Genomic DNA, 13,051 nt, shown 5'->3' on the forward strand with positions numbered 1-13,051 from the left:
AAAAACGGTACGAAGTGAAAACAACGGATAAAAGTGTTGCACAGACTCGGGCTGCAGGCCGGCGCCGGTTAACTGATTAGCTCAGTAATTGTGGTGGAAACGCCAGTCTGAGGTTGATATAAAAGTGCAAAAAGCACATCCAGGAAATACTAATCAGTCTCCTGGCTGTTCTCCCAGGAGGCTGCTGCTGCTGCTGCTGTTGTGAATGCCACTACCTCCTGCAACAGCGCTTTATCTACGTGATGGTGTGTGTTTCTGTGTGTGTGTGTGTGTGTGTGTGTGTGTGTGTGTTTCATTGTGTGTTGCATATGTCTGATCCTCCTGGCAAATACACTAATATCTCCTACTTTCCCTCAGACGATAATAAAAATCGTTAATATGAGCCGAGTAAATTTGGGCAGGATTTTTTCTTTTCCCGCACATTAAAATAAACGACTCATTAAAGCAGTGTCAGTGTAAGACATGCAGACAGAGCCTTCCTTGTTCCCATCTCCCGCAGCTTTCTCCTTCCATTCAAAAACCTCCTGATTATAAGCCTCATTCTTTCTGTTCTACAAAAAAACATGCCTCCAGCTCAGCTTTTTCCTCTCTCTCTCTCTCTCTCTCTCTCTCTCTCCCCTTTCTTTCATCCGTTCGTCCTTGCCTCGTTCCGTTCGTTCCCGCAGCGTGCTTCACACCTGCGGTGACTGCAGCCCCCATCCTCACCTGTCACTACAACTGCTCCCGTCTGTCTTTTCTCACTTTCGTCCTGCCCTGCGTCCGTTTCTCCGACCTCGTCACACGCCGAGACCCCGTCCGTCTGTCTGTCTGTCTGCGCAGCAGCAGCAGCTTCTTTTTGTGCCGTTTACACAAAAAGAAAAAGAAAAAAAAAAAGACATGAAAGCAGGTTTCATTCTGCAGCTGCCTCTCTGTCTTCGTCTTCTCTGTGTGTCTCTGTCAGAGCTGTTTGTACTGAGGCAGGATTATTTCATTGTTTACAGGGTTAGTGCTGTCTGCTATCATTCAGCAGTGTTTACGGTACGTGTTCCCCGACAACACAGGATTATTAGGAGTTTGTGTGTGTGTGTGTGTGTGTGTGTGTGTGTGTGTGTGTATTCCTGTGCATCTGACTGGATAACCTATTTTAAACCACATCCAACATGTTCCTTATGTCCCTCTTAAATTCTTCTTACACAGCTTCATTTCTTCCACTCTGTTTAACAATACCTCATATATTCTGCACCTCTGCGCTACTGCGCTTCATTAAAGCAATATCGCATTCATACGGAGAGAAATATTAAAAATCCAGAACGCTGTGTTTTAATGGTGGTCTTGTGACTGCGATTCAATCTGACAATGGCAACAGCGGAGACATTCAATGCCGTCTTGATTTTCACAGAAACGTCAGCGGGTTTAAAGCGGAGTCTGACAGTCTGCTCCAGTCAGTCCTGGTTCTGATTCTCTCGCTTCACCTCCAGCGGGCCCAGCGGTACGACCCGGGTCTCCAGCAGAGCGGTGTCAGCCTAACGACGTTTTAAGTCGACACCGATGCTCAGCCACTGGTGCTGCTAACGGACTACGGTGTCGGGAGCTTGACAAGGCGTTAGTCCCGCCACTGGCGCTGATCGGCTGATCATTAGTTCTGACTCAACGAGAAAACCCGCTTCTTTATGTCACGGCGCCAGAAGAAATCGGTCGACTTGAACTCGGCCAGATTCAAAAGGTCTGGACCCAGACAAGGGAAGGAAACACCTCACAGACGTTTGAAACATTGACAAGGAACCCAAACTAGACACCTTTCTTTTGTAACGGGTCACAAGCCCTAAAGGTTGCAGACCGCTGGTTAGATCTTCACCAATGCATTGCATATTATAAACGTATGTGTTTTTAATGTGACAACTTATATATACTGTACTATAGCTGTCAGATAAATGCGATGGAGATATAAATGTACATATTTATGAATGTACCACCACTGACTTCAGCCTCTCTATCAGAGGCCTTTGTGTCTCTCAGCCAGCCCCTGGAAACACACAATTCGCCTGCTTTGGAGCCAGGCGGGTCCAGAGGAGCTCGGTGGTCTGAGCCGCAGCATCATTGCTCCTCGGGTCTCCTCCTCTCCTCCTCCTTTAACGCCATCCAGCAGTCTGAGTCACAGCTAGCCCTTTGTGAGCCTGTCTCCGGCCTACACAGAGCCCCTGCCTTCAAGTCACCTGCACTAATCCTCCGGATAAATAAACCATGTGAAGAGCGGCGCAGCCAACCCGGGCTATTTTCAGCCCATCTATGCCCCCCCACCCCCCACCCCCACCCCCCCACCCCTTCTTCTTCCTCCTACTTCCCCAGTCCGAAACGTCTTCATAGAAAATGCGGTTCCCCCTCTCAGGCCGGGGCAAATAGAGCGTGCTTGAGCAGCATTACTGATCCGTCTAGAAAGCAGCTGGCGTCATGGAGACGCTGTGTGGCTGTTCGCCCTTTCACAACATGGAGTAAGACATCTCCGGGGTCTGAGATGAACACATTTGTTTTTTTGGTGTTATTAAAGTGGGAGTTACAGTTACAGCCGTGAAAAGAATGATTAGGCTATTAGTGTGCTAACGCAGCCGGTGATGTTTTAAAGCTCATTCACAGCGTTTGATTCCTCTTCCCTGTGAAAGCTGATTTTTTTTGCCTTTTGTGGCAAAAAAACTGCACGCCTCCTCCTCTCTTCTTCCATCCTTCCTTCTCCTTTTATCTGCACTTGGTGATGCACTAAACTTCCCCCTACTACTCCCTAAAAAGCCTCAGTTTCTCCGGTCTTAAGGGGTGAAGATCTAATGGCATCAAAAAACAAAAAAACAAAAGGTAAACGATTAAGAGACAGAAATGGAGATGGGAGGAAAAAAGACAGAAAGTGGGTTTATTGGGTGCATTTTAAATAAAAAAACCAGTGTAAAATAAAGTGAGAGGCGATGGGGTATCAGTAAAACAAATGTGACCAGGTGCAATTGAAAAGCTAACATCTCAAATGAACACATGAATCAAACATAAATGTCTTTTAATGACGTCATCTCCTGACACCCTTTCCACCTGCAGCTTAATATCACTCAACTGGAGAATCTCAATACATCCAACTCCTAAACATTCAGTATGTCAGTGGATGGAAACACTTATTATTAATTCACATTTTCTGGGAATTTTGTTGAACATTTGAGCTACATTTGGCCGGAGTCAGAGCTGCTCTATTTCCTCCGCGTTGTTTAAACTGCGTCAATCGTTTATTGTTCCGTTTACAGCGGCCGTGCGTCACGATGAGTCCCGTTGGTGCGACGAGTGGCGTGAATGAGTGCTCCTGTATTGTCACCATGCAAATAGCTGCAGAAGCTGCAGACGGACGTCTCGTCCGAGTTTGAGGTTTCACATAACTGAAGTGACAAGCTGGCAGGACTTGTAACTTAACATGGCGTCAAACTTGATGGGATTAACCCTGCGGGGGCGTGAGGGAGGCGAGCGTTCATTAAAGTACCTGTTTTTGCGCCGCGGCTCTCCCGCCGCGTTTGGCAGTCTCGCTGCTGACAGTTGACTTTCAGCGTACGGGATTACTCTCCATTATGAGGCCGGAGTATTCACCTGCTGATCTGGGTAATGTGGTTACTCTGCCCCTAAATCAGCCTTTGGAGGTGGTCAGCACTAAATACCACTCGTTCAGCACTTTGGGGGCGAATATTAATTTAATCCTCTGAGTGTGTTTGTGTGTTTATCGCAGTGGGGATACATTTAAGAGGCTATTTGGGGGACTTCTTGTGCACTAATGTTCTCCACCTATCCTCAAGATCTCTTCATCGAGATTTCTTTTTGTTTTGTTTCGTCTTTGAAAACTCTTCGATCCCGAGTAGGAAAGTAAGAAAGGGGAATGTCATGGGAGCAAGGAGAACAAAGGAAAGGGCATAAGAGGGAGGGAGGGAAAGGGAGATAGAGAGAGGAGAGAGGGAGGAGGGAGCATGACATGAAAACGTAATGAGGATTGTCATGCCCATAGGGGCTGATGTGAGAGATGAACTGTGCAGGGGTTGAGATGAAGGAGGAAAAAAAAAAAAGGAAAACAAATGAGGATAAACACTGCGACCGAGAGGTGACACAACTTTGCTGGCTCAGCCGTGGAAGGATGCGACGGGTTCTGGAGCCGAGATGCGGAGCGCAGCTGTGCTGACCCGCTCGCCGCTGGGCAGTGTGGGCGGATGGCTGGCGCTTCACATCTGTCGCGTCAGGCCACAAAAGCCCGGAGGAAATGCGAGCCTAGAAGTACATTCTTGCCAGGGGAAAGAAGGGCTGTTCCTCCCCCCCCTCCCCTCCCCACCCTCCCCCAGGAGTCTGGTTCTTTTCCAGTTCACAACACGGGCCGGAGCTGTCAGAGAAACAGGAGCTCATCGTCACCCTCTGGGTTGCTTTGGGAGGGTTCAGGTTGCGGCTAAAGACCGTCACTATATGAGCTTTTACGGCAGTCTAACCTGGGAACCAGGCATGAAAGCACACCGGATCCTTCACTTCACGGGGCAGAAATGAAACTGTATTTGGGATTTCAACGGAGTGCAGAGGAGGTTTTATAGGTTTTATTCCTCCGCTAGAGGGTTAGGGTGTATTTCACATTACTGCTGACCATTCCTCCAAAGCGTACCATCAATTTCAGATCTCCTATCTTTCACGCAGCCATTTGGATTAAGTTCTTGGCAGCACATTTTGAAAATCTACATACTGAAACTTGATACGGTTACTATTTATTTGTCGTAAAAAAGTCTTTTTTTTTTTATCTCTGCTGCATTATGCAACTAGGAGCAGTGGCTACTTTCAAACTACCGTCAACGCTTTGGGAAATAGTCAGTAGTGACGTGATAGAGGTGCAGGATTCATAGCGAACACGGTTCTTTTCATATCAGCGTTCCTTAAGCAGAATCCTTTGTACGTTTACAGCCTCACACCGCCGAGCTGTCTCGTCTCTTCTCCGAGGTACAGCATGTCTCGCGTTTTGTGCGTCGCGTCGCCTTCTCCAGACACGACAGCAGCGATCACAGTACAGAAATTATAACACAACTGTCACGACAGCAGCGTGCTGGGAGCTCGCAGACACGCATCTATTCCCCGGGGTAGAGCTGTCAAAGTCTGAGTTTGACAAAACAAAAGAGGGCCAAAGCATCAGACCAAGAGAAGGAGCTCGTCACGAGCGGGACTCTTTGCTCCGTTCTACTTTACTGGAGTTCACTGGCGAGTGTTTTTTTTTTTTTATGAGCACGGGTTCCCCCGTCTACTTCAGAAATACCTCCCGAGTCCAATTAGCGGCGATGATTCTCCGCAACATGTTGAGGAGCAGAAGGGGAGCGCCGGGTGCTTTCGATAACTCCGTAACAACTGCCGGAGCCGTTTCTCCGATCCTCAAAGTGTGTCTCTGGGTGAAGGAACACAATAACTTCACATGAGCCTGATTGCTTTTTCCTTTTTCCTTTTTTTGTCTCATAAAATGAAATCAATTAGCCAAAGAGTCAACGATGAAAGAAAAACAACTCTGCCTCTCTTGCTTTGAAGCGGTTATGAGTTGTTAACATTTAGGGGATTATCAGTTAGATGAGGAGATGTCTTTATATAATAGTAAATATGAAGCGACAGCCAGCATCTGGTTAGTTTAACTAAAGGCTGAATTGCCTTTTTTCGCAACTTTGTTTTTTGTGCAAGCGAGATTGAATGTGTAGCGAGTTTTAGAGGTAATAGTAAAGCAGATTTTGTTATCTTTGGCCAAAGCCAAGCTAGCCGTTTTCCCGTTTCCAGGCTTCGCGCTAAGCTAAGCTAAGCTAAGCTAACTGTCTCTTGACAGTGGACAATGTGGAACTATTCCTTAAATCGGCAACGATTGACATTTTTTGCTATAACAACGAGATCCACGGAATTATCAGCTGACTCTGCAGCTCCCCCCCTCAGCTTTACGGTGAGTTTCAGCTTATTGTTTCGCCGTTCGGCAGCAGCTACATGGTTTTCATTAACTCACACCGTCCTCATGTCCTCGAGTGACATGAGAGACTGGCATGTTTTTTTTGGCGCCCTCAAATCCATTGTTGTCAATGTAGACGAGCAGAAGTCGCTCAAAAAGCGCCGCACCCTTTGTCATGTGACGAGGAACAACCAATCACAGCCGGCAGATATCTTTTCCTATCTTCTGTGAATATCGGACTACATGGAGAAGAAGTTCATCATGTCAGTGCGGAGCTACCAAGAGCGTTCCCGTCCGTCCCACGGACTACTTTACTTGCGTCACCGTTTTTTCGTCGGCCAAAATGTCCGAGAAATCCAGCAGCAAAGCTACTGTGACTGATTTACAGTGCTGGAAATCCATTTATGTTGACTTTGTTAAGCTAAATTATTGCAACCTAATCATCATCATCATCATCATCATCATCATTATCATCATCGCAGCACACAGGGTTTTGGTTGCTTAGTAACAGCGCTGGAGCGCAACCTCCAAAAACAGCTTGAACAAAAAAAAGGATGAAAGCGGCACGGCTGGCGTTTTTAGACGCAACATGTGAACAGCCTCCAGGAATTTCTTTAGAAAAGAAAACTTCAGTTTGTGATCAAACTGAAGTTTTAATATCTCAGAGTGAGTCTTGTTTTGAATTTGAAGCAGTCAGGTTGGAGTCAGGTTGAGGTCTGTTCGTCACACCGGTGTATTATTAAACACCTCAGCAGAGGAGGACATATTAGCCGAGCAGAAAAATAAAAACGGGTAACATTTGAAATCCTGTGACAGGAGATGACAACATGCTGTCGACTTTCTGCGTGTGCCATCAATTGGAGAAGTTTACCCTCGATAATATAGGAGGGCTTTATTTATTGTTTTAAAAGAAGTGATCCCGTCAATTCAGTTGAGTTCTGGATACGTATTCGTATCACATACAGCCTGAAATAGTTTCTTATCAGCCTCGTTTTTTTTTTTTTTTTTTTATTCTTTTGATCTTTTTCCACAAAGAACAGTCAGTTGGGATATACCTCTTTCCTTATTCATCAAGCACTTTGCAATGAAACAATGAAAAGATTAACAATGCAATGCATCAAAGACGGTCTTCAAAGGGAGAGCGTTTTTTTTCCAGTTTTCTGGAGCGGTGCGGCGATGTAGATGACAAAGGGAAGTTCAGAGAGGAGAGAAAAGGCCTTAAACCTCTCCGGGGGGGGGGGGGGGGGCGCACCTCTCTGTCGCCACTACGTTCTGGCCGGATGCAATTTCCTGAACGCCGCGATGCTCTTCAAAGAGAAGAGAAATTGCTCCATCGCAGTCAATAGCCTTGGAGGAGGACAGTTTAAGAGACGGTCTTGGACTTCAGCTACATAAATTAACTACCGGATAAATTATCCATCCCACTCAAAAGTAGACAAAAAAAAACAACACAGAAAGGTCAATAAGATGCTTGAGTGGGTGTTAGGACAGCACACACACACACACACACACACACACACACACACACGCACTGTCAACAACTATTTACATGCTTAATATGTGTGCATTTCATATTCCATTGCTGAAATGAATTATTGAGGCAGAACTAAGCAAATGTTTGGGAGCATGTGCTCAGAACCAGAAGGCCATCTCCAATCCAATCAGGGAAAAGTCGTGATGTAACGGTTTGGGGGGTTTAGGAAACGAGCGCTCTGCTCGGCCAACAACTACTGCATCATTAAAGTGCCGCAGAACCACAATCGTCACCTCTCAGTGCAAGCGACTGTTCTGTTTGGGGGGGGGGGGGGGGGATTTCATATTTTAACTTCCTATTCTGAGGACAACAAACTCATTCAAGGCCTCGTCGTGTTTCAGGGTTCAGAGGTGGTCTCTTGGCCCACGTGATAATTAGAATAAACCGGCTCCGTTCCCGGTCAGAGAGACAGCAAGCCCAGTACCAGTACCAGTACCAGGACCAGGACCAGGACCTCCAACCTGAAGCAGCCATCGTTCATTTTATTATTCACTCTAGATTTATGTGGGCTCAAAAAAAAAAAAAAAGGTACCAAAAAACACATTTAAACTTTAAAATAGCTGATAAATAGCAAACGTTACCCTATTAAACACCGTGCACTGGTCGGACTACCGGTTCCGGCACCATCGCTCTCTTTGCGGCGGTTTTTAAAAAATCGGCGTAATGCTAAAAATAAAAAATTTGACTGACTTTTCCTCCCAGGAGGGCAAATTAACTTGTTACAGCAGTAAAAAAGAAACTGTCACAAGGTGGAAGTCACTAGAACACTAGAGGAAAGGAGCGCAGGGAGTCGCGGGACGATTCAATGGTTCGATGACAGACGTGACGGCACAGAGAGGCTTCCCGGTGAGGGTGGCAAGTCAAAACACAAGCGGCGGAGAACCTACCGGGAAAAAAAAAAACCCAGAAGGAGACGAGGAAAGGGGCTGATGAGGGACAGTGGGAACAGGTGGGTAGATGGGAGGACGGTCTGAGGGCATCTGGTTGATCGGTGGGAAATGGCAACGAAGAAAATCCTATTTTCATGGAGTCTATTCTGTCATAAAGTGAGGCGGTGATTCAACTTCATGATCATTTTTGGAGGAAGTAGTTTGTACCACTGTTGAACTGCGTTATGCTGACGAGTCATATAGTCATCTAATGAATAAATGCATTATGTAGTAAAAATAAAGTAATGACTCTTCTCTGCATAGAGGTGGAAATTACAAATCACTTGCGGACTCAAATCGCCTTTAGTTCAGTTTAAAGATTGAAAGTCAGCGACTTTATTTTCTCCTAAGCTTAAATGATTGCATCCATTCGACGGTAAATTCAGGAGACGCGCAGCAGTAAGGAGTGAACACATCGCAGTGACATAGTTCAGTTTATTACCAAGTGCAGGACCATCTATTAGTGGGAACCGGTGGAACAACCATAACGTGATCGGCTTTAAACGAGGAAGTAATCAAGTGAATCACAGCCCAGCTGACAGAGAGGCTCTCAGTCACCGGAGACGGGAGCCGTCGCCGCTAAACGCTAAACGCTACCGATTCTTAACACTCACTTCACTTTGAAGATCCGCTCGTACCGAATCTGTGACTCTGTGACTCATTAACTGATGTTTGAATCCTTCTTATAGAAGTTCTGTACAGTAAGTAACTCGACCGACACATGGCTGAGAGTGTTGAACCCCCCCCCCCCCCCCCCCCCCCAACACTGTAGGACGTGTCCTTCTTTTCCTTCTGACAGATTATTATTAAAGACAGCGAAAAGTCATATTCATGTAGCAGCTTTCCTTCAGAATAAAACACAAAAGCAAAAGACGTTACATTACAGTCGTTTAGCAGACTTACAATGGAGTCTCTATCTACACGCCGGAGGCGCAGCTACGGGTGCAATTTTTTGGGGGTTAAGTGTCTTGCTCAAGGACACTTTGACATGAGACTAGCGGAGCCGGGGATTGAACCTCTGATTGAAAGGCGGACCTGTTCTCCACTTAGCACACGGGCACCCCTGTGATTTCGAAGACACAGTGTACAGATTGTGAAGCCATTTAGAGGCAAAATCGATGATTTTTGATGAATAAAATGAACTTGATATACAGTCCAGACACAATATAAGCGTGGAAAAACGAAATAAGTAAATACACTAAACAGTGTAAACCGTTATGGTTTAACAACTCTTTGCAGTGTCCAGTTTATGAGCCACCCTCCGTCTCCTTTAGTGTAGGCAGCTGAGCTCTGAGAACGACTACAAGAGCACCGGAGTGAGTTCTAAGCTCAAAGGGGACCCGGTTGTGAAGGAATCAGAATACATCAGAGCCTCTCACTTGCCACTCGAGTCATCTAATAACAGAGTTGATCCGCACTAATAGCACTACTCCGTACCGCATAAAGGCTTCCGGTAGTTTTCCTTTCACTGGGTTTCGCGAGAACATTTACAAAATTGCCCATAAGCAGAAAATATCACCTCAGAGCTCCTTCGGTGCAGCTGCTCTGGTGAGAGGCAGCGTGTTGAGCTCCACTCTGGAGTCATCGTGTGTATTAATGTCCCCCCCCACCCAAACCCAAAAAAGAAAAATCGATCTTCTTTAGACGTCTCTGCTGGTTGAATCAAGGTAAGAACCGTTTGGCGCTGTAATATATATATATATAAATAAACAAGAGGATCTACAACCAGAGATGTCCGGCGAAGATAAGCATGAATCTTCTCGGGGAAAGATAAAATACCATTAAACTTAATCCAATCTCTTCAGTGAGGCGGCTGCGTGGAATGATCAATGTTCGGCTCCAAATTAAAAAAGCACGTCTGATGCCAGTGACCGTTGGCAGCGGAGTCCGGGTGCGACAGCAGCAACAGAGAGCTTTTTTTTTTTTAATGGCCGAGACGTTACAGCCTCTACTTTTTTTTTTGCTGCAGAGTAAACTCGCGTGAGCGTCGGTCATATATACTGTATATATATACTGTATATATATATATATATATATATATATATATATATATATATATATACACAGTATATATATATATATATATATATATATATATATACTGTATATATATATATATATATATATACAGTATATATATATATATATATATATATATATATATATATACAGTATATATATATATATATATATATATATATATATATATATATATATACTGTATATATATATATACTGTATATATACTGTATATATATATATATATATATATATATATATATATATATACTGTATATATATATATATATAAAAAACGTCAGTGGACTGTGTCTTTGACCAGCTTCACTGCATCGCTCCACACCTCCTCTCAACAAAGGGTCTCACTGCTGCACAATAACACCTCTGCAGTATCAACAAAAAAAAAATGAGAATAAAAAATGATGTAAACATTTACTCAGAGCTGCGGGGATTCAAATGAATAAATAAAAAGCCCCAAAAAGAATGCTTGATCGTGAATTTGAACACGGGGCTCGTCGGCACAGGTTCAGGCGGACCGATGAACGCGTCGATGTCGTGAAACAAGAGAAAGAAGATTCAATCACGGAGGTGTATTTCAGACTTTGTTTGACAATTCGCTCTGGGAATAAAACGCGCTCACGCGACGACACGTAGCGCGAAGGTGTTTACGCCAGAGAAGGTTCTGATTGAAACCGCAGACAAAAAAATAAAATAAAAATCACAGCAGCTTTCCCCCAGTTCCCCAAAAACTAACCTAGAAAAATGTCTTTTCCCTTCCGCCGGCTCAGAGGTTCGCTCTCTCTCTCTCTCTCTCTCTTTGCTGTCGGGGTTTCATCACTCTTTAAATAGATAGTCCTATGATTTATACAGTGAGCGTTGTCTGCACGCTACTATTCAAACTAAGAATACAACATTTTAAATGGAATAATGTTAGAGGAAAAGAAGACTTGTGATATTCTAGATTTTTCTTATTGTAAAAAAAAAATTTATAATAATCTGTGAATAGACCAAAACCAGCAATGTGTTGAACAACAGTGTATGTGTGATCCACTCTGAATAAACCACACGTTCATTTGTGGTTTATTCATGTGAGAAATCTGCATAATTGGTGTCTATTTTGACTTAAGTTCTTATATGTTCTGTAAAAAGTTGATTAATTATATTAAAAACTCGCTTTATCTTGGTATGAAAACAGAACGGCATCCTCCCAAATATTGAATGTAGAGGAACTTCTTAAACGGCTTCAGTAATGATCAACCAACTATGGATGTCTCTCTCTCTCTCTCTCTCTCTCTCTTTTGTGCGTGTAAAATGCATTAAATCTTGTTACACTATTCGATAACCAGGATGTCCACACAGAGGCTATATTTTGACAGTAATTCATTATATTTCTGCGCAGCGCTACACTAAACTACCTTCCCGTCAGACTGTTACACGAGCTCGTTAAAAAAGAAAGAGGGGAAAGAAATGTCTCGTGTCAGCGTTTGTAACCTTTACTGGTCTGTGACGCGTTTCTTACTCCCAACGACGACGGCTCTCAAATGTCACTAAAACCGTTGCTATGGGAAACACCAGCCAGACGCTTGGACGCTGTTGACACAAATATGTCAAAAAACCAACAAAAAAAAAAGAGAGGCTCTATCCTTTTTTTTTGGGTAATGGGGAAACATTGTGCACAATAGCTGCTGTGTCATTATAGCTTTCCTTTCACAGAAAGTTAGAAGAATTAGGAAGGCGCTACGTCAGGCTTTGGCTGCACAGACAGTTCTTGTCGCTGTTGATGAATTCATTGTTGGTTTTGGTCTTTAGCAGGATTTGTTGGCAAACGCTAAACTCATCCTTTAAATCGAGATCGGATCCGGAAAAGCACCTTGGGAGACAACGTACCACTTTGAAGTCCTCCGCTCTGCACTCGGTGCCGTGGAAGTGGCAGGCCAGCAGCATGTCGTTGATGTCGTGGCCGGTCCGGTCGTAGAACTCCCGCATGTTGAAGGGGCGGGGCTTGAAATTGTGGAAGTCGGCTTTGACCTTTAGGCTCTCCAGGACGCTCTCCTCCACGAGATGGATGTCCCTGATCTCGTACCTGGAGGAAACCCGACAAGACAGAAGGAAAAGTCAGAGGAGTATTTCACACATTTTTAAAGAGCAGATTTTTTTTTTATGAAGGTATACGGTACGGGTGGAGGAACGGGACTTTACGGTGAATGATCGCCGACGATAAAGCAGACTTCATATATTTGCCCGCTTCGGGAAGGTTTACGAGTCTTCGTCGCAACCTTTCCCCCTCTGAACCAAAAGCTAAAAATAATAAGAGTCCGCGATGAATCACACGAGACAGAGAGCCGAGGAGCGACGTGCAGCTGCTTTTCGGGAGCGTTTTTCCCGTCTCTGAACCGACGGCGCTGCCAGAGTGTGACGCTTTATCGTAACAGCGGACAATAAAGTACAGACTCGAGCTGCGCGGGCCCATAAAGACAGTCGTCCATTCACCGCCGACGCCCCGGGCTGCACTTCAACTCCATTCTCACTTAACTGGATTCAAACTTGGAGAAATATGTGTTTGTGTTTATTGGAGTGTTGTTAGCCGCGAGGACGTTCAGTTAAACTTAAAAAAGCAAGTCTGACAAAAATGTT

The 13,051-nt window shown here is 44.7% G+C and overlaps 1 protein-coding gene across 1 annotated transcript in view; it reads right to left on the reverse strand.

The window, feature by feature from the left end:
• LOC137886964 (acid-sensing ion channel 1-like) overlaps window positions 1–13,051 on the reverse strand; it is a 40,539-nt gene that overhangs the window by 22,235 nt on the left and 5,253 nt on the right. The window contains exon 2 of the mRNA XM_068729700.1: window positions 12,305–12,500. Within this exon, the coding sequence (XP_068585801.1) occupies window positions 12,305–12,500 (196 nt within the window). The remainder of the gene's footprint in view (window positions 1–12,304; window positions 12,501–13,051) is intronic.

This window comes from Cebidichthys violaceus, unplaced genomic scaffold (assembly GCF_023349555.1).
Source record: "Cebidichthys violaceus isolate CVI_PGR_0920_01 unplaced genomic scaffold, fCebVio1.0.p SCAF_47, whole genome shotgun sequence".
In the NCBI taxonomy this organism is placed as follows: Eukaryota; Metazoa; Chordata; class Actinopteri; order Perciformes; family Stichaeidae; genus Cebidichthys; species Cebidichthys violaceus.